We start from the raw sequence: 22,439 nt of genomic DNA, 5'->3' as shown, positions 1-22,439 counted from the left end.
ACTAGCATCTGTTCACTGCATGGCAGAAAATATGGATTAGTGTTTCTTTTGTAGGCAGCGATACCTTGGCAGGCTCATCTACGTTTCTTTCTTACGTTGATCCAGTGGAGCTGGTTCTTAAGTATTTGTTTCTGTGCACACAGCACACATGCTTGTACCCACATGGATTCACACGTACCTCTACCCATCTCCTCCCCACCATCACACAAGCAGGTGTGATCATGTCAGTCAAATTCTAAGGGAATATGGCAAGCACTGTGCTGTAGTAGAAGGAGGAGGCCTTTGAGTTTAGCAGAGACCTGGGTTGAAATATCAGTTCCACCAATGATTAACTCTCTGGGCCTTCACAATTTACTTTGCCTCTTTGAGGCTCATTTGTAAAGCAGGGATAATCATATATTCCTCACGGGATTGCTTTCTGAATCAAATAAGACAATGCAAGTAAAACAGTAAGACGGAGCCTAGCGTGTGGCAGGAGCTCAGTCACTGGTAGCTCTTATTTTGTGTTAAACTCTTTATGCGGTACTCAGTATTGCTGGGAATATAATGCCCAGGGACACGGAAATATCAAGATTTTCCTTAGGATAGCTCCTGACCTAAATGGTATATATATTTATGCCATTTAAGGTTTTTAAATTTACCAAACACAAATGTTCCTTATTTTGGTAAATTATAAAAATAACATCTGTAATGACACCTTCCCTAGTCTCTTTTACCTTAATTGCAAGTAAAATTGAGCATTCTAATATTTTGTAGTTTTGCATTGGAAAATATTTTATGCACCCCCCAAAATCTGTTGTAATTAAACAGCTTTTTACTCAACCTTGTGCTCAGCTTTCATTGGAAAAATAGTTAATAAAATGATCAGTCCATCACTCGATTACAAACTGGCTTCTTTTATCTCATGCCTCTGACACACACAAAAAATCAAATAAACCTGTAAAATATAAATCGTATGTCCATATTGAAAGAAAAGTGGTTGTAATTTATAATTTTTTTCTCTCTTTAAAAAAGATTTTGTCATTCATTACATATAAATATGTTAATTTGTTGAAAACAGATTACCTAAGCAACTGTTAGGTATGCATATGTAAAACTGTGGACCATCTGTTGAGCATATATCATTTTAATGTTTCACTAGATAAGGCTAGAATGTGTACTAGATAAAAAATTCACCAGACATGGGTAAAAGAGAAAGCAAGTCGTGTAGTTCCAACAATGGTTTGACCAGATTGTTTATGTGGAAATTTAAAAGAAAAAAAAACTTTATTAAAGTACAAGAATGTCTTAAAAGCTTTGGAAAATGAACTTTCAAGCAGAGATCTGATTGACTTTTCAAATAGTTGTGTCCAAAGGAGTTAAAATGTTTTTCTGCGTACATGAACTAAAATGTTTCTGATGCTTTTCTGTTGTCCAGTTTGTCCCACTTGCCCAGCGGACAGTCCCTGGGGTGCACGCTTCTGACATGCGCACAGCACTCATACAGCTTCTCCGTTAAAAATCCCAGGGTTTCCTGGTGCTTTGTAACAGCAAATGTGTGCTAGTTTGAGATAGAGCATCAAACCTTTGTTATCACCGTATCATTACACCAAAGACGTTTAAGTATCTCCAAGTGTTTCTTTTGGGTTTTTGGTTCACAGAATAAAAGATGCACTATACAGTAGCATTAAATAAGAACCATTCTTAACTGTTCCTTCTTGTACACATTTCATCTTAAACACAGACTTAGAAACAGAACCTGTTCACAACAAAATGGTGCTTCTTCATGTACTGGGTTTTATTCCTTCGCGACTTCCAGATTTCTGGTACCCACCCGGTGCCTCAGAACGATGTGCCTCCTTTGCTTACATCTGGCTCTGTTGCCCTCTTAGGTCAGGGAAGCTGCACAGGCCCTGCTTCTAGCAGAACTGAGAAGAATTGAGCAAGTGGGACGGAAGGAAACCATCGATGCCTGGGCTCCCTATTTACCTCAGTATATGGACCATGTCATATCACGTAAGCTTTCCCATGCTTCCCTGCAGAGCACTGTTGGCAGAGCATGAGGTCAGGCAGTCCCCGACTTAAGATGATGGGATTTCATTCTGATGACTCTATTGCCAACTGATTCTGATATAACACATCTTTTTTTTTTTTGGTGGTTGTTAGGAATTTTCTTAGTATCTTTATAATGCTGAAGTTTGTGTTCATGGGGGATTAGAAGCAATATAAACTTAGAGTATGGGATCAGGTATAAGGCATCATCAGAAAAAAAATCTTACCATAGTGAATGAGGGGGGAAATGCAGAGTGGAGACCCAAAGCCCATTTGTCAGCCTCTGGAGATCCCCTCCCAGAGGGGCCTAGGAGAGGAGATGAGTCAGTTGGGGTGCGATGTAGCACCAATGAAGAATAGAGCTTTCCTCCAGTTCCTAAATGCTTCCTCCCCACCAACCACCATGATCCGAATTCTACCTTGCAAGTCTGGATAGAGCAGAGGATATACACTGGTGCAGGTAGGAGCTGGAGGCACAGGGAATCCAGGGTGGATGATCCCTTCAGGACCAGGGGTGTGAGGGGCGATACTGGGAGAGTAGAGGGTGAGTGGATTGGGAAGAGGGAACCGATTACAAGGATCTACATATGACCTCCTCCCTGGGGGACGGACAACAGAAAAGGGGGTGAAGGGTGACATCAGACAGGGCAAGATATGACAAAATAATTTTAAATTATCAAGGGCTCTTGAGGGAGTGGGGAGCGGGGAGGGAGGGGAAAAAAGAGGACTTGATGCAAAGGGCTTAAGTGGAGAGCAAATGCTTTGAAAATGATTAGGGCAAAGAATGTACAGATGTGCTTTACACAACTGATGTATATATGGATTGTGGTAAGAGTTGTATGAGTCTCCAATAAAATGTTTAAAAAAAAGAAAATAAAAAAAGCCTTCATAATAAAAAGTTTTTTAAAAACTTAGAGTATGATGACATCCGCAGACTGTATACTGCAACATTGGAGGTAGTCCATACGACATTTGAAAAGGATGGTTGGCAGTGTGGTTTGTTGTGCCCAGGAGACGTCTAAAGCTGAGGACTAACTGGAGCTGACCTTATTGTGTCAACAACGATCCTCCAGTTGTTCTTGTTCACTTCTGAATCCCTACAGCTGACTGACTGATAAGGAACCAAAAGTCATTTAGTTGCATAATATCCACTAACAGATTTATAAAACAAACTCCTAAATCCCCTACCGTCTTTACCACTAGCTGCTGTTTCTGCCCGCTGCACTGTATACTAATGGTGTTCACATGTCAAATACTGAGCTGAGGAAACGCCAGTGTAAACACGCTGGCACATTAAAAGCGTTGCCACCAGTGCTCCAGTGTATACATGCATGCGTTTATTGCAAACAAAGCATGCCCCTGTGCTCAGGGGAAGGCTGCTGACAGGTTTTCTCAGTAACACACTGGTCTTAGCCTCGTTAGGTTGCCTGCAACGAAGATCCAATCCAAACAGTGGCTTCTGACTTAGGGACCTGTCATGTTTAAGGCAGAAAGGGTTTTCATGATCATTTCTTTGGGATTCTAAAGGGATAGTTTTAATAGATTTTAATAGATTTTCTTGAATGACACTGGATGAAGAACCTTTAAGAAAACTAAACTTCATTGGTGAGGAAAAGGCCAGAAAAGCCATACCGAGGGATTGTTTTTCCCACACAACAATTCATCTTCCCCCTTCTTGGAGATGAGCAAAGGCTGTCCCAGAAGAATTTCATTGGGAAACCTTCCACCTTCCACCCAGAGCCCTCGTCTGGCCCCTTCAGATTTCTTACTGTTCCCCAAACTCAGAAAATATTTAAAAGGAACACAATTTGAATTTCTCAAATGCCAAGACTGACATTTTGATGTGATATAAATGACAGAACAAAGAAGTTTTGGGGGAACAATTAGAGATATGGAAATACCCACTTTAAGAGCATGTAGACCTACATAGAAGCTATGTCAAGAAACAGTGGCTTCACCTTTTGAAATTATTCAGTAACCAAAGGCTCCATGATCTTGTAGCTGTAACATTTGACTTATCCTTATATAAGGCCAATCATCTTCCAGTAGAAGTTGTGAATTACTAAATCTTGAAAAATACAGATCTCGTAGAGTCAGATTAGTGTCCTACTGAAAAAAAAGGAAAATTAGCAAGGGTTTTGATTGACAGACCTTTCAAAATAATAATTTTTAATAGATTGGAAAATACCTTGGGGAACATTGTTTTGCAAAAATGGCATCCTTTGCAATCATGCTTTAAGTGAAACATTCATTGAAAGAAAGTTATATTGTTATCTATCTATCTCTATCTATATAAGATAAAGCATACATGACCCATAGTTCATTTGATTCATTCTTTGTTTGCCAGCAACAATAAAGAATTCTTCTAGGAGGCAAAGGGCAGTGAAAGAAGTCTAAATAAAGGCATATACATATTTAAATATTTTTTTTATATATGATGAGGGGGAAATGGATCTATGTGCATATATTTACAGGTTTAGTATTAAGGGACCAGATGGACATTAGGTCTCCATTTGAGTACTCCCTCAATGCAAGAATGCTTTGTTCTATTAAACTGGCATTCCATGGTGCTCACCTTCCCGACATGATCATTTAGGACAAAGCAGGTGCATAAGCAAATGTGGTGAAGAAAGCTGATGGTGCCCGGCCACCAAAAGATACAGTGTCTAGGGTCTTAAAGACTTGAAGGTAAACAAACATCCATCTAGCTCAGAACCAACAAATCCCACATGGAAGAAGCACACCAGCCTGTGTGATCACAAGGTGTCTAAGGGATCAGGTACCAGGCATCAAAGAACAAAAGCAAATCATTGTGAATGAGGCGGAGTGCAGACTGGGAACCCAAGACTCAATCTGTAGGCCACTGGACATCCCCTTACAGAAGGATCTCGGGGAGGAGACAAGCAAGTCAGGGTGTGATGTAGCAACAATGAAACATACAACTTTCCTCTAGTTCCTAAATGCTTCCTCCTCATCCACTATCATGATCCCAGTTCTACCTTATAAATCTGGCTAGATCAGAGGATGTACACTGGTACAGATAGCAACTGGAAACACAGGGAATCCAGGACAGATGATCCCTTCAGGACCAGTGGTGAGAGTGGCAATACCGGGAGGGCAGAGGGAGGGTGGGGTAGAAAGAGGAAACCGATGACAATGATCTATGTATAACCTCCTCCCTGGGGGATGGACAACAGAAAATTGGGTGAATGAAGATGCCGGACAGTGTAAGATATGACAAAATAATAATTTATAAATTATCATGGGTTCATGAGGGAGGGGGAGCGGAGAAGGGGAGGGGAAAATGAGCTGATACCAAGGGCTCAAGTAGAAAGCAAATGTTTTGAGAATGATGATGGCAACATATGTACAAATGTGCTTGACACGATGGATGGATGGATGGATTGTGATAAGAGCTGTTCGAGCCCCCAATAAAATGATTCAATAAAAAGATTTCTTAATTATTTTTGGTTAAATTTTGTTGAAACTGTTGTCCTAGGTTTTATTTTAAATGAGCTCTTGGCAATACCTGGTAACGAGGTACTCAGTACATGTGTTAGGGCAAGCAGTCTATGTTACACGTGACAGAAAGTGAAAGGCCCGCCCTCAGGAAGGACTAGCTAGGTGACTGTCGGCAATGCTCTAACTCCGCCAGTCACAAGAATGGGAGTTCCAGGAGAAGTAATCGCCCTCATGTGCAACCTGAATATGCATCCAGAGACAGCTGTGCAAACAGAACCGGGGGGCGTTGCATGGTTTTAAATCGGGAAAGGTGTGTGTTAGAACTGTATCCCCTCACTATACATATTTCTTTTGTTTGCTGAGCAAATAAGTAGAGAAGCTGGACTACACGAAGAAGAACATGGCATCAGGATTGGCTCGTCAGCAACTTGCTGTGTACAGGCGGCACAACGTAGCTTGCTGAGCGTGAAGAGGACTTGAAGCACTTGCTGATGAAGATCAAAATTTGCAACCTTCAGTATGGATTACAACTCAGTGGAACGAAAACCCAAATCTCACAACTGGGTCCATAGGTAACATCATTATAAATGGAGAAAATATCGAAATTGTCAAGGATTTTGCCTTGTTTGGATCCACAGTCAATGCTCATGGAGGTGGCAGCCAAGAGATCAAACGATGCCTTGCACCGGGTAAATCTGCTGATGAAAAAAAAAAAGCAAGAATGTCACTTTAAGGCTTAAGGTGCACCTAACCCAAGTCATGGTATTTTCAGTTGCTTCCTGTGCATATGAAATGTGGACATTGAATAAGGAAAACTGCAGAAAAATGGATTCTTATGATTTGTGGCGCTGGCAAAGAATATTAAAAGTACCACGGATGGCCAAAAGAACAAACAAATCTTATTGCAGTTGTTAATACTGCCTGCTTTTCTCTGAGTGGGATTTTCACCTGAAGTTAGAGAGGAGCTCAAGAATAGATTTGATTCCCTGTGCACGAATGATCGAAGACCAGATGAACTGAGGGATGACATTCAGGACATGACACACGAAGGAAGCAAAGGTTGTTAAAAGGCAGGAAAGAAAGAAAAGACCAAAGCGCATGTCAGAAGAGACCCCGAGTTTTGCTCTTGAACATAGACTAGCCAAAGTATGTGGAAGAAACGTTAAAGTAAAAGAGACGAGCAGAGATCTCAATGGGCAACTCAAGATGACAAAGATGACTGGAGTGAAAAAATCTAAAGCAAAGAACCTACGCGGTAGTCCTGAAGCATAAACAAACCAACAGAGGAACACTGGAAGACTCAGGTTTCAGTCGGGAACGATGCAGGAATCCTCAAGTGAAGTTGGAGGGAGGAGTACTCAGAAAGGATTGGTGGGTGTTCAGCCATTTCAGGTGGTAGCATACAGTCAGGAACCAATGGTATCGAATAAAGAAATCCAGGCTATACCAAAGGTGGAAAACAAGACCCAAGGAATTGATGGAATAACAATGTCTGCTTCTTTCACGTAAGCTTTGTTGCTTCCCTTCTAAATGGCCACTTGTTTCACTTTGAGCCATTAAGATCCCAGATGCTATAGTTTCTGATAGCCGGGCACCATCAGCTTTCTTCACCATGTTTGCTTATGCACCAATTTGTTTTTAGCGACCGTGTCTGGAAGGTGAGCATCAAAGAGCGCCAGGTTATTAGAACAAAGTGTTCTTCTGTTTAGGGAGGCCTTGAGTAGAGACCCAAAGTCCCTATTAGTTAACATATAAATATATGTACGTTGACCTATATCCCTATCATTATAAATTAATATATTTACATATTTCCATGCCTATACTGCTATAAACAACTTTTGCCTCCTAGTTCTTTCCTCTATTTCCTTTCACCTTCCTCCTGTCCCACTATCATGCTCACCTTCCAGTCAGCTCTCAGTAATTCCTCTCAGATACATTGCACTTCATCAAACCCCACCAGGCATTCTACGCTCTCCTCGCCATCAATTTTAGATTTCTTGTTCCCTTGTCACAGGGTTTGTTGGCTCCCCACCCCCTCCTCTCTCATATCCTCTTGAACCGCCAGTCCCATAATTTTCTCTCCTCAGATTGTTTATCCTGCCTATCTTAGCTAATTAGACAGAGGGAGAAAGAAAAGAAGCAAAACAAAACAAACAAACAAAAATCCTATAAACAGTCCAGGTCTATCTGCTGACCCTTATGACTGTTTTCCGGTTGCCTAGCCCTGTGCCTAGCCCTGTCCTCCGAGTCAGGGCTCTGTCTTGTCTAGGGATTTCGTGGCTTTGCTCCCCTTGCTGCCCTGTTGCGCTCACTTTGTGTTTCGCCCTACTGTGTGGGAGGCAGACTGAGCACACTTTTCTCACAGTGTCTCCAGTGCTGTCCCTCGCAGTGTTGTGGGTCAGTGTGGGAACGTCATGTTCCATGGTGGGGCCAGCCCTACTGTCCTCTTTGTGCATTGGCTGCTCAGAGCCAGGATGTTAACCTCGGGGCTTGGTGGGCCATGATGAAGTCCACTCTCTTTCCCTCTTAGTTTGTACCTGTGTGGTCTGGACCGACCCACCACTCTCCCAAGCTATTTCTTCAGTGCTGTCCTCTGTATTACATTTCCTGGGAGTCAACAAAGCTCAGCTTGGGTCCGGCCCCGTCATCCTCTCTGTTAGTTCGCTGCTGCATGCCAGTATGTTGCCCTCAAGACTTGGCACTCCGGGATGGGGTCTGGTCCCTCTCTCCCTTTCCTGTGGAGACATAGACAATATCTTACTGGGGGTGGATTAGTGCCCTGTTCCTCCACCACCCTCTCCCCCTCCCTTCTCTTTTCCCCTCCTTGAAGGTCATTTTCACTCATTGGTTACAGATGGCCAATGAAGGGAGAAGGGAACCACCAAGTAGTAGTTGGGGGTTGCTATGGCCGCTTGGAAAGAGGCTCTATTCACAATTGGAGTGGGTGCCATTTTCCTTTTTCCTGCAAGAAGAGGATGAGTGAGATTCCAGGTAAAGGCATAATGTAACCACCAATGTCCCCCTGCGGCAATGAAGTCATTCCGTATGTTCTTGTACTTGCTCACAGTGCTGCGGTCTAGTGAAGGCCCCGAGAGGAGGCCATGTGAGCAGGACAGTGGTCGGAAGGAGCACTTATTGATCCTTACTCTGTGTCCTAGCTTAGACTGATCACATGGCCTGCATTATATAATCACAACAACCCTGTGAAATAGGCAATAAGATCACCCCCTCTTTTTGGAATATGAGGTAACCAAGACCAAGAAAGATGACAAACTTTCTGAAGCTTCCTCAGTTACTAAATGACTGACTGTGAGACTGTTGCTTTAACCACGACTTAGTCCGTCTTGCATTCTTGACTCCGAGACGGGGGCAGGGAAGGGGGTAGGGATACAAGCAGATACTTGTCTTTATTGGCACGGTCTTCAAACAGAGCCCTTTCCAGCCACATAAAATGTAACATCAACACAGTGAACAGAGAACCAGCTTAGAAAATGTGTCTCTGATAAGGTCCCATTGTAGTTTGAATTCTCTTAAGTCAGCTTGTGTTCTTAGGTCTCAACTTTTCCGTTAGGTAATTAAAGACTTTGATATTTAGTTAGAGTATCACGGCGGACTTTGTAAATTAACTGAAGAGTGGTTCCTTAAAAATCTTCATGCTGTCACTCCCTGCTATTGTATTTTCCTAGAAGAGAATCAGAGAGCAAACCTGAATTCTCCATGTCACTAAACCATCACACACTACCGACCCCTGATGTAATCGTATCCATCTCGTCCAGAGTCCTCACCCTGACGGAGAGTAAAATTAGTTTTGGTTTGTGTTAGTGGGCGCTTTCTAATTTCATAAAAGGATGTCAAGCCAAAGGAGCGGGGCTTCTGAACGTGTGAAAGAGAAGAAAACAGACAACAACTGAGGAGTGACCACACAGGGCTGTTGAACAGATTTGCTGTCCAAAGGGGTCAAAGGTTATGGAGCCAGCTGGTGGACCAGCCACACCTGCCATCCACGTGCTTGTAGTAAAATCGCCTCTGCCATTGTCATTCATGTTTGAGGAGCTGATTATCGTAGCTAGTTGTGGCACAAAGCGTCGTTTTATTTTTTTTTCTTTTAAAGGGTCATTTTAAAACCTACTTGAGTGTAGGAAGCTTTTATATCACTGAAGCAGACAAAATACAGTCTACCGGGGAGTTTTGTATCACTCCTCAGACATTGTCTCACAATTGCATCATTCCAGGCATTAAAAATGCCCAGTCTTTGTCTAAGCACTTGGATGGACAGTTCTTAACCTAGGACTAAGCTTTGTGCTAGGAGACTGTTTGTTTTGTCTGAAATTTAGAAAAATAGCAACCTTCCCAGAAGCACTGTTATAATGGAGGATGGCCTGTGTGAGCCCTTCGCCTTGGAGGAGCTTTGGAGTCTGCGGCTTAGAGCGGGTAGGGGATGTCCCTGGGTTCAAGGTCAGCGAGTGGGTGAGCTTTGCCAGAAGTGGGGACTCCAGTGCTTTCCTTAGGTCCGCGGCTCCCATTTCCCAGTGGGCCTGAGGTGGAACCCAGAAGATCCCAGCACCATGAAAAACCACGGCCAGAACTCTTCTTCCACCCAGTCTCGTTCCTGATGCGTAGTCTCTCTCTGACTTCCCGTTGCCAACTCACAATTGGGCAGGCTGGTTATTATGATTAATTAGAGGGTGGGTTCTGAGAGAAAGAAGACCGTGTTTCGGGGGGTGGGGGAGCGGAATGGGATTGACCAGGAAAGAGGAGTTCGGGAACGGTTTCCTCCTTTCCCCTTTATCCACATCCACCTTTGCCAGGGCTTCTTGCCTGCAGCTGTTCTGTGTCATCCTGCTGAAGGAGTAAGAGCCACAGGGTCCTCCTTCTCTCCCCCAGGGTGGCCACACTGTGCCCCACATGACACTACCCCCTGCTTCCATGTTGCCTGCCTCGGTCCCGGGCTTTTTGAGAGGGTTCACTGAGGGACGGTGTGCGCATCATGCCACACAGCGCAGAGGCCACCGTCAGCGTGGGGGCCTGGCCCTCTCCTGTCCTGTGCTCACGTCTACAGTTTCTATCTGCTCATCACCACAAGCCTCACTTGAATGTCTGTTGTCCAAGGCTCTGGGAGTAGACAGGACATGGCTGGGGAGGAAAAAGAACCAAAAGCCATCTTTCACTGAAAAGCCAGTGCACACGTTTTCATGGTGGCCAAGTCCTCAGTGAGTGATGGCCGAAGCTTGCCTTAGGGAGTGGAGCTCTGTCCTGAAACCATTAGCCAGCATGGTTTTATCCCTTCTCAATGCAGCCAGTCTGCAAAGTTTTGGTGCCTAATTTCTGAGAGAAGTTTGCTAAGTTAGGGCATTGTGGTTCCTGTTCTGGGGGACCTGGCCTTGTATTAACAAGGTGCTGCATACAATCCTGTTTTTAAACTCATTTTATTGGGGGCTCTTACAGCTCTCAGAACAATCCATATTTCAATTGTATTAATCACCTCTGTGCATATGTTTTCATCATCATCATTTTCAAAGCATTTCGTTTCTACTTGAGCCCTTGATATCAGCTCCTCTTTTTTCCCTCCCTCCCCCATCCTGCCACCCTCATGAACCCTTGATAAGTTATAAATTATTGTTATTTTCATATCTTGCTCTGTCCGCTCTCTACCGTCACCCACATTTCTGTTGTTTGTTCTCCCAACGCATGGGGAGGGGGGTTATATGTCAATCATTGCGATGGTCCCCCCTTTCCTCCCCTTCCTACTCCCCCCTCATTCCCCCTACCCTCATGGTATTGCTGCCCCCATTATTGTTTTTGAGGGGTTAATCTGTCCTGGATTCCGTGTGCTGAGAGCTCTTTTATGTACCAGTGTACATGCTCCAGTCCAGCTGGGTTTGTAAGACAGAACTGGGGTTGTGATAGTGTGTGTGTCTGTGTGTGTGGACCATTAATGAACTAGAGGAATGTTGTGTGTTTTGTCAGTGCTATCCTGCACCCTGCCTGGCTCATCTCTTCCTTGAGACCCTTCTGTGAGGGGATGTCCAATTGTCTACAGATGGGCTTTGGGTCTGCACTCGGACCCCCTCGTTGTCATTGATTGATGATTTGTTGGGGTCTCTGGTTGCATACATGCTCGGAATGTTGTTGCTAGGTGCCATTCAGTTGACTGTGCCTCCCAGAGACCCTTGTTCAACACAGCAGAGCGCCGCCTGGTCCGCACATCCTCAGTCATTCTGCGGAGCCCTTTGGTGCAATCACCGTCTTGTGGAGGGCTTTCTTCTTTTCCACTTTAGTGAGCTCGATGTCTTTCTCTAGGGGGCTGGTTCTCCCTGATGACATGTCCAAAGTATGTGAGGCGACGTCTCCCCGTCCTTGCTTCTAAGGAGCATGCTGATTAGACTCCTTCCAGGACACATTTGTTCCTTTTCCAGTCTGTGATCTATTCAGTATTCTTCTCCAACACAATAATTCGAGGGCAGTCATCCTTCCTCGGCCTTCCTTCTTCACTCTCTAACGTTCACGTGCACGAGGCTGTTGAAAGGACCCTGGCTTGGGGTGCCTGCCCCTTGGTCCTGCACACGACACCCTTGCTCGTCAGCACTTCAGAGAAGTCTGGAGCCGCAGATCTGCCCCCTGCGTTGTCATTTGATTTCTGGACTAATGCTTCCACAGGGACAGCTGTGGATCCCAGTTAAATGAACTGCTGGTCAACTCCGTTCTTCTCTCCCAGTTATCAGGGGTCCGTCCAATTGTCAGTGTTTCTGTTTCTTTATGTTGAGGTTTGATTCATTCCGAAGGCCCTATTCTCTGATCTTCGTCGGCAGCTGCTTCAGAGCTGCTTTACTTTGTGCAAAGCAAGGTTGTGTCGTCTGCGTCTTGCGCATTGTTAACGAGTCTCTTTCCGATGGGGTGCGCAGTCTTCTTTAGATAGTCCAGTGGGTCACATTCATTGTCCAGCCCCTAGATTGGGGAAGTCTGGGGAAAGGAGAGAGCTCTCACACACAGGCTTCCTTTTTGGAAACCCAGCAGCAGGGCCCCCTCGAACGACTGGCGTATGCTCAGATTCTGCATAAACATCGTGGCGTGCTCTGGAATTCCCTCCTTTTTTTGCAGTGCTGTGCACAGTTTGTTATGACTCGCAGCATCAGATGCCTCTGCATAGTCGGTAAGACACTGGTACACATCTTTCTGGTACTCTGCTTTTATCCGACACCAACATTCCACATCCTCCTTGGAATCCCGCTTGAAATTCTGGCAGTTCCCTGCCGACGTACTTGCAGTGCTGAGATATAATTATTGTAAATGTTTTCTGAGTCGCTATTCCTCAGCATGTATTCGTTATCATTTTTATGTTCCCAAGCACTTAAAAAAAAGTACTATTGATTATTCTTACCAAAGCGGGATTAAAGTCTCCTTTGTGAAGTACTTGTCTTACAATTTAGATGACGCTAAAATGTTTTAAGTTGTCACAGGTTAATTTTGAAGGGAGGTGTTTTGTGGAACCTGATTTTATATTTTGCTATTGGTGACATTCTGTGTGCAGCATTTTAATATTGACTTCTTTATGAGGTCAAGCACTGCTAGTTTATGAAATATGCCCACACTTGCCCTTCCTTCCAGGCGGTGATGGCCCTGAGGTAAATGCTGATGGTTCCTGATTTCCTTTGGCCTGAGAGGCAGGATGACCTTCCAGGCCTCGAGGTCACGGGTGTAATTATTTCTCACACATTGTATTCTGCTGGCTCACCGTGGCTCATCTCCTTTGGTTTTCAGAAACATTAAACACATGAAAGTCCCTGCTGTTCTATAAATCAACACTTTTTCCAAAGCGGGTGCGGGTATAATTTTATGCAGTTATGGCCGATGTATTAATTTGCAAATTTATCACATCAGCTATTGATAGAAGGATGTGTAACGCATCGTGTTTAATACATATTGATGTCATCAGAAAGCACAACCCTTTGTTCTTATCGAGTCCCTGCCTTTTGTGTTCAGGTTACGGGGTTAGGCTCGTCTGTTTATCCCCCTTGGAAACTGCATGGGATTTCTTTGTTCAGTGAGGGTTCGGGGTTGACTGTCCCCCTCCACACTGTAGTGTCGGTGCTAAACCTGGACCTGGAGTCGCCTTTCTCCTGATGACAGAGTAATGGTCACTCCGGGCACAAACGTGGATGGACCACCAGCTTATCAGAAGGTAAGGTGGAACTCGTGTTAGACGGGAAGGAGCAGAGCATGTGATTGTACCTGGTAAAAACCATTTAAATATTCTTGCATCCTTTGGTCTGCGGCTCTTTTCAGGGTTGGTCGATGGGGAGGACGAGGGGGAAAGAACAGGAAGGGCTTCTGATGAATAGAATTTCAAGTTGTCTCCCTGCCAAAGGCCCTGCCTCCTTCTGTTTTCTTGCAACCTGCTCGCTGGCTCTGTCTTGGGCCTCAGAAGGCCGTCCTCCTCGCAGTCGTTTCTGGGATAACTGAGGGTTGTGTCTGAATGGGGCTCAGATGAAGGGCGAAGAAAATCACATGTGACAATATGTACTTTAAGATGGAATTACACGGAGCTCTCTGGCTTTTCCGTCTTCTCGGTGACCAGGGCGGCTGTTCCGCCCCGCGCTGGCTGACCCTGTGCTGCTGAAGTGTGTGGTCCCGTGGAATATCTGAAACGGAAGGCTCGCAGCCTGGCTGCGTCCTGCAGTCCATGTTTTCTTCCTCAGGAAGAAGAATGCCCGTTCCTCCCTTTCTTACTAGCTACTCATGGTCGCCCATGTTCATGGCTGTCGGGCTGGTTTTGTCTCAGCCTATGTAGTGCCTGCCTTGGTTTCTAATGCTCTGTTTCTGATATTCTGGGTCTGCAGAATCGACTTGACTCAGTTTACTCATGTTAACTACAAAATGAGCGTAAATTGGCAAAGAAACAGAAGCCTCTGGCGAAAGACTCCGTGGGCGTTAGTGGCCAGGTGTCAGTGCTGTCCCCTTGCCTGCTCTTCTGTTGCTGGTCAGCTGGCTCTTGCTCTGTTCCTTTGTTGCATCCTGGGTGCCCTTTCCTGTGGGAACCGGAATAGTCTTGGTAAAACCGGAGAGAAAAAGAAATGTCGGAAGCACCGACAGCCTACAGGAGCCCTGCTGTTGATGCCGGTCTTATGAACCATCTGAAGTTGGAGGACGAGGCTGCCTCAGCACTAACTCTCACGGTTGCCTTAGAAGGTTCACCAAACTATTTGGAAACGGTTTTGCATTGTGATCAGAAAGGGAGCGGATTGAATTAGGACCGAGAGACATAGGCAGAAGCTACATCTGTGTAACTCTGGGAATTTCTAACGTGAGGCGAAAAAGGTTTGTCTCAGACAAACGATATTATGCAAAGCACATTGTGTCTGCGCTGTATCTCTTTGCAGGGCTTCTTGGGGACCGAAGAGATTTGCTCCTCTTTTTTCTCCCAGACTGTCAGAGTCATGGAGCTTAATTTTAAGCACTCTAGACTGATCATGTACTTAACAGCATTAAACTGTGCTACTTATCTGTACTCGGCCACTAACCTAATGGAATAACAATGAAATTCCTTCTTCATCGGTCACAGCCATCTAAAGAAAAATCCTTTACTTTCATGGGCTTTGCCTTCTCGGAGGTGATATTTAATATTCTTGTAATTTTTCTTCTTATATTCTCCCTACAAGTCTTAGAAATCAATTAGTAAAGCGGTAAGTGAAAAATGAATGCAGGACTAGATGGGTTGGTTAAGAAGACTTTGCTAGCAAGTCATAAGCAGGGGCCCTTATGACTTACCACGTGATGCTTGGTGAGGGACTCCTAGTGAAGAGCCCTGGAGAAGTGGCCATATGATTGTGCTGTCAACAGCCTGCTTGCAGGGTGTCAGTAGGAGTCCCAGGACAGCCCCCCACTTGGGGAACAAAGCGTGGAGTGGAGCCTGAGGAAATAAAACAGTGAGCTCTTTGTGTAGCGCCGAGGACCTGGGGGTTCCACTCCTAGCTGCTTCTCCCTTAGGAAGATTGACAATCAGCTGACGGGGTCGCAAGACTTTCTAGAGCTGAGACTGGAATCATTTGACTTTTTTTCATTTCTCTTTCTTTGTCTCTTTCCTAAGACTCATCCTTCCGCCTCCCTTGAAGCACAGACAGTTGTCACTTCTCCCAGAGCTGTAGTTGGTGGCGAGGCCCCTAGGAGGCGTGACTGGCTTGCTCTGAGGGGTCTGTGCGCTTAAACCGGCTACCTTAAGAAAACGCAGGGAAGCCTCTGTCAACCTGTAACACGTACGGGTGTGTATTTTAAAATGGTGTTCAAATGGAAATGCGTGGTAGACCTTTAGCTGAGGTTCTGGTGGCCTTTGTTATTATAAATGACCCAGTACTCGTTGCTATGAAGAGTTTGATATTGATTTGTGCCATTAGTCTCTTGCTGACTTGCTGAAGAACAAAAATTTATAATGCTAATGGAAATAAAGTACTTCACAAACACTGCAAATGAATACGGGAATGCGTCTTTGTAAGAATACAGTGTTTGGTATGCTTTTAAATACAATTTTTCTTGATTCTACTGCAGAAAGTTCCAGTTCAGGTATGTAGTGTCCTGTCCGACCTGTGTTTGGAGAGCACACATTGGAGGTGATAACCTGGGGACATTTTAAACCTTACACACTGACAATGCATAAATCCAATTTTGATTTGGCTGTGAAAAAAATTATGCTTTTATTCCATTTCTTATTTCATTGCCTCTATGTTGATTGGCTGTTAGACATATTTGCATTGTTTTAATGTTTACTGGAAAGCTTCATGATGGTGTGCATATGACAGGCTAGATCTAATAATTTGGAAGGACAACGGCAACTGCAAGAAAATAAAATACAGCTATTTGCTTGCATCATACCTTCATTGAAGTAGCTCTGGTAGCTTTTGTTCTAGTGTTTTTAAATATTGTCCTAAAGATTTATTACGTCCACTACCTACTTTTATAACGTGGATTTTGATACAAATATGTGTTTTAATATTTATAAGTGGTTTCATCGTGCATGACATCTGCAGACTTGCTTAATATTTTAGCCCCGCTAGTACACAAACATAAAGAAAAACATTTTTTGTTCTATTGGTTGGAGCGCCTGAATTGACCCCAGCAAGATTGAGATTGATCTGGCTCCTTTCAGCCTGTTAAATGCCAATCCAGTCAGCTGTAACAGTGCTTAGTATTTTCGTAATTTTTTCCTGTACATATTTTCTGTATTGTTTGAAAATAAAATTTACCCACCACTGGAGGAGAGTTTCCTTGCTTGCTTTCGATGCAGACTGCCCCCACTGCCTCTTTTACTGCGTGTTCTTGAACATGGCTTCTGTAGTGCAATCCAGGGGCAGTCACAGCTCCTGAGTGGAAGAGAGTGGGGGACAGCCCCATGTTGGGAATGGCATTGGAAGAAGAGGGATGCTTCCTAGCTCCTGAGTCATCCTGCTGATTGTGGGACATGCTCACAGTGCCTCCCTGTCATCATCATATCGGGGAGAGGTTAGGGACAGGGATGTGGAGTGGCTTGTTTTTTAGGTATCTCAGGCTTGAAGTGAAGAAGGCTGTTTCCTTCCTCCTGCCTCTCGTGGACTGTGAGCTCTTATTTGGCTGTTCTTCTTGTTCTTTTATTTGTTTGCTTCCCCCCTGGTCCAAGGATCAGACTTCCCCCCTGGTACAAGGGTCCTGGTACAAGGATCAGCCAATAATAAACACTCCGTTCAGAGGAGCTAAACTAGCAATGAATGACTTGAGTACTAGGTGATGGGTGGAGGTGGGGTGGGGGTCCTAGATATTTGTTGTCTTAATCTAAAAAGTCCTGATGCTTTCAATAAAATATTTATTTACCATTAAAAGTGACTTCAGAATCTCATAGGTAACCTATTTTTGAGGTATACTTGGGATTCTGAGAGCAACCAAGCTCTTCGTACTAGACATGAACGGGACACCTGGACCCAAGCCTCTTCATTCTACTTCCCCTTGTGGAGATGGGACCCTGAAGGGGTTAATCACAAAAGATGGGTCTCTTCAACCAGAGATCTGGGTTCATTAATTTTAGAGTTTGCAAATCAGAGGAAAGTCTTGTTTTTCCCCCCTAGTATCTTTCAGAGGCTGCATGTGACTTGATGTGCTGGATCTGAGCATTGGTTGGGGAGTCGCGTGGGAAGCAGTCCGTCAGAAGATGTGGCAGCTTGTCCTGCTTCATGTGAATGAACTGTAACCCGAGGTGCAGCACTTCCTCGTCTCTACCACAGTTTCTTTTGGTAGAAAGTGAGGGCTGAACAAGTCTGTGTTTGTACAAACATTTAGGTAATAACCTCGTGTGCAAAACCAGAGTTTCAATGTAAGTAACAGATTAAAGGTATTGTGTTTGTAGGCACTTTATAGCTTTACTTTTAGAGAAAACAATGCTTCTTTCTTGTGCACAAAACCCTTAGACCAGCGGTTCTCAATTTGTGGGTCGTGACTCCTTTGGGGGTCAAACAACCTTTTCACAGTGGTTGCTTGATTCAAAACAGTAGCAAAATGACAGTTATGAAGTTGCAACGAAAATACTTTTATGGTTGGGGGTCACCACCACATGAGGAACTGGATGAAAGGGTCGCGGCACGAGGAAAGTTGAGAACCACTGCCTTAGACTCTTCTTTTTTCTTTAGCAGTTCTGTCTAGCACAATTAAAAATTACCGAATGGTCTATTCTGTAAATAGGCCTTCTTACCCTAACAAATAACTCCCATGCTCCATCTTTCTCATGCATATAACACACACACACACACACACACACACACACACACCCCTTGTGCTACAGGGGTGCAGGTCAGAGTTAGAAAGAGTGAATATAAACTTTCCATTCAGTAGGCCGATGACTAAAATGTGTGATCATGCAGGACAAGTTGTGGTTTCCCCTATAACTCTTATGGTTCTGTATGACAACCTGGGAAATAGGTATATTTTATTTCTCTAGAGATGACTGTGTTCTCAAGAGTAGGTAGCTCCTCAGGCTGCACATGAGCAGAGTGCTATCCCAGCATGTACTCTCAGTGGATTGTCTGAAATTTGTTGTCTGCTGCAAGCACAGAAGCAATTGTGAAAATACTGCATTGGTGGTTGGTATACTGTTATTTAAAATGGGCTAACTTTTCAGAGACAGTTTTTCAACTGTCTGGTTTTGAAACTTACTTGTTCTTATGAAACTAGAAATGTATAATGACATCCATTCAGTCATCTTTTAATAGCCATGATCTATCTGCTTGTGGGACATCTATAGGAATCACCTTCTGTCTCTCTGACTTAATGAATCATCATTGGATGAGGCTAAAGCTGTTACTGTGGACAGCCCCCACCCCCAGTAAGTGCAGTAATGTGTCTGTGGCATGTGCTATGTGGAGAGGGTATCAACATTTGGACATTTTCATAAAGCATGTTACTTGGGTTTTGATGATGATTTTTCTTTCACACTAAATATGTAAAGACTCGCTCACAAGAGAGTTTGTGTGAGAATGAATGTTCAGCTGAGGATCTCTGTGCATACCCACTTCCTCTTTCGGTCCTTGGCTGCCCAGACCCATGGCCCTGTGGTATGCATGGCATGATCAGGGTGAGCAACCCAAGAGTCCATGCTGGGTATTTGCCACCACACTCAGGGGAGGGGAGCATTGATGGGTTAGATGTTTGGCTTTTGTCTAAAGCATTTTAAAAAGGCGTCTAACAAACGCAGGCTAACCTCCCTCTTTCAGTTATGCGAGCCACCTGGTCAGCAGGGATTGGTGAAGAGGAAGGGAGTTGGAGAGAAAATACATCAAATAGGGCCTATTTCAAAGGAATTACATGAACATTTCGTACTAATCAGAAAATCTTTTCTCTTACATCTCTTGGAGTTCCAGTATAGCACTCTCGGGATCGTTTGTTAGATGGGCGGCTTACATGCCAAACATAACTCTGTGGAACAGTATTGGATAAAAGCTATGTTTTCTTTTTTAATTAAAAAAACCAAGTTTTTAGTTTGGAATATCTCAAACATACAAAAAGAATACTGCAGCAGTTACTAGCTCATGACCCAGTCTTGTTTCATCTATATCCCCCCTCCTCGCCTCACCTCCCCTCCCCTCCCCTCCCCTCCCCTCTCCTCCCCTCTGCTCCCCTCTCCTCCCCTCTCCTCTCCTCCTCCATTATTTTGAAGTAATTCTCAGCAACAATGGACTTTATAAATATTTAAATTTTCTCCTAAATGATAAAAATTGAATATCATTGTAATGCCTATAAAATTCAATTGTATTCATGAGTACTATCTGATAACCTCATTGTTTATATTGTTCGAGTCATCTAAGAATAGTTCTTTATACTTTTTGAAAATTCAACTTAGAATTCAAATAAAAGGCCATGTTTTACAGCTAGTTGACATGGCTCTTGTATCTCTTTAAATGTGTGGGATCTCCATCTATTATCTACTTGAACTCTCCCACTCAGTCATATATCTGCTTATCCATCCATCCATGTGTCCGTTCGTCCATCCATCTAGTCATTCTTCCCATCCATCCACTCACTCGTCTATCATCTCTTTAAATGCTTCTGCGCTCTTCTCTCCCATTCCTTCTCTCTCTCTTTCACTGTGGAAGAATTGAGCAGGTCTGTGCTGTGATAACCTCTGCCCTCCATCGTATCAGAGTGGCAGATCCGGATCCCATAATTCTGTTGTACCTTATTCATTTATTAGTTGGAATGCCTCGCTACAATTTTCTTCCTCAAAAACGATGTGCTGCCCTGAGCTGCAGATCAGGAAGGATAGGAGAAACCCATGCATGGGGTGGTGATTTTTCTTTCCTCTTGAGAGCACCGAAACACATTACAGTTTTCCTCTTTCTCAGTGTTCACTTTGTGCCGTCCTTGCTCAGTGGAACTGTGCTCATCGGCTGGCACTGGAATCCTCTTGCTGACCAGGTGTTCTCCACTGTGCGTGTCCTGTCCTGACTCAGACCTGCACCAGCTCGTGGCTCTTCTGAGCGGCCAGGGCTCTTTTTCCCACGTCACTGAATGCCATAGGGCTTCCCTGCTCTCTGGTTTTCTGTTGCTGGTAGTTTGGGGCAGATGCAAACAAACACACTGTCATTTGGGTCATAAAGCATATATAATACTCTGGATTTATATTCGAACATTCCCTTACCTTTGATGTTAGGTGCTGTTGAGTCGGTTTCCCTGCTCTCGTCTGAGTTTATGCTCTGGCCCGCTTGCTGTCAAAGTGTAAGGAATCCGTAGTATTTAGTCATTTATCTCCTTTCCTTAAACACCTGCGCACTATTCACACTTAGAGTTTCCGAGTCAACCGATAGGTAGCCCTGAGACCCTTTCCTGCGGCTTTAAGCTGAGTTGCAAGGAGAGCTGTCTCCCAGGGGGTTATATCACCCCGCTTTAGTGCAAAAGGAGGCCCATCACCTGTGGAGTGCGTGACCAGGTGCCCACGCAGCCCCTGAAGGTGATCATGATGCAGAATTTGTTGTGATTAGGGGGTGGTTTGATCCTGTCAAAGAGAGCCCAGGTTTATATAATGTCAAAAGGCATTGATTAGGACACTTGTTGAAGATAAGGTGGTTCACACCCAAATAAGAGAGATTACACCCCAAACTCACTGCCAGCAAGTTGCTTCGGACTCCAGGTGATCCTCTACCGGGGTTGCTGTGGCTATGGACCTTGACCGGAGCAGACAGCCTCCTCTTTCTCCAGAGGAGCTGCTGCTGGGTTTGAAATGCTGGCCTTACGATGAACAGCCCAACACTTAGTCAGCACCGCCAGGGCTATGAGGACCAGAAGGGTCATCTGATCGGTCCCCCGGACATTATTTTCAAGATGTGTTTTAAATGAGAAAGCCATTTGAATTTTTACACTTACTTCAAACCTATCATCTTTGCCTGTTTTTTCCCCCCAGTTTCTCTCTGATTTTAATATGGTCTCTATGAATAGATCTCACTTCTTCTCCTAACTTGCAGAGGATAGCTTCGAGAATCGTCCGACAAGAGCTGGGCTCTTGAGACTGACACAGTGATTAAGAGGGTAACATTTTTTTCAACGTTCCTTATGTAAAAAGTCACCGGTTTCCTTTTTCTTTTGTGCATTTAGGATTTTCAGGTGCTTTGTAGAGAGTTTCTGTAACAAATGAGTTGTATAATTTGCCTTTTTGATCAGTAATAAGAATCTGTGAAATAAATATCGCCCTAGGGCACATTATGCCATAGCTTCATTCATGACCACTGTGTGTTTGCATGTGGAACTGCCTCTGGGAAAGAATAAGCGACTTAAACAACACTTCACGTTTTCATATATGATGTTATGTTAAGTCTGTCCGCCCTTCGACAGGACTGAACCAACACATTCCTCAGGGGCTGTACCTCCTCTTCCTCTCCCTCACTGAAGAGCTACTCAATGACAGTACACACTGCAGAGTCTAATGGCGCACAGGCAACTGTGGGCAGTCTTGGCTCTTGTCTTCGTGGAGTTCAGTCTGTTAGGTGGCCAGGTAATGAAAGGGGCAGTAAAGCAGTATGATCCAAGTGACTGTGGAGAGAGTGCAGCCCTAGGAGACGTGGCCCCCTGGCCAAGGGAAATGGTCTTTATTCAGCTGGAAAACAGTCCTAGAACTCGGAAATGACAGTGACGTAATAAGACTTAATTTGTCATGAGTCTGCATTTCCTTTTCCTGATTTTCCTACCTTATTCACACAGCTCCTTTCGGCTTTGTTTCTTCATTTGTGGAATGGGGATAATGAGACATGTTCATTTTCTGGTTCCACAGTGCAGTACCTCTGCTGTCTTAGTGGGCTTCCTGCTCATCCTTTATTCGTTTTATAACATCATCCCCAAGTTAATTCATTAGACAGCTCTGCCAGAGGCCACGGTGGGTGCTTTTCACTCCTCGTTAACCGAACTTTCCGTCCTCATCACCATCATTGGCTAGCTCTGAGCCTGGT

The 22,439-nt window shown here is 44.3% G+C and overlaps 1 protein-coding gene across 2 annotated transcripts in view; it reads left to right on the top strand.

Moving 5' to 3' along the window:
• The window catches only part of WDR7 (WD repeat domain 7), a 363,988-nt gene that overhangs the window by 115,319 nt on the left and 226,230 nt on the right, over positions 1 to 22,439 (top strand). For both annotated transcript variants that reach the window (XM_075532929.1, XM_075532930.1), the window contains one exon: positions 1,872 to 1,995. In XM_075532929.1, coding sequence (XP_075389044.1) covers positions 1,872 to 1,995 — 124 coding nt within the window. The remainder of the gene's footprint in view (positions 1 to 1,871; positions 1,996 to 22,439) is intronic.

The sequence above is a fragment of the Tenrec ecaudatus genome, chromosome 15 (assembly GCF_050624435.1).
Source record: "Tenrec ecaudatus isolate mTenEca1 chromosome 15, mTenEca1.hap1, whole genome shotgun sequence".
In the NCBI taxonomy this organism is placed as follows: Eukaryota; Metazoa; Chordata; class Mammalia; order Afrosoricida; family Tenrecidae; genus Tenrec; species Tenrec ecaudatus.
The sequence above is the reverse complement of the archived record's forward strand: the minus strand, read 5'-3'. Positions and strand labels throughout refer to the sequence as shown.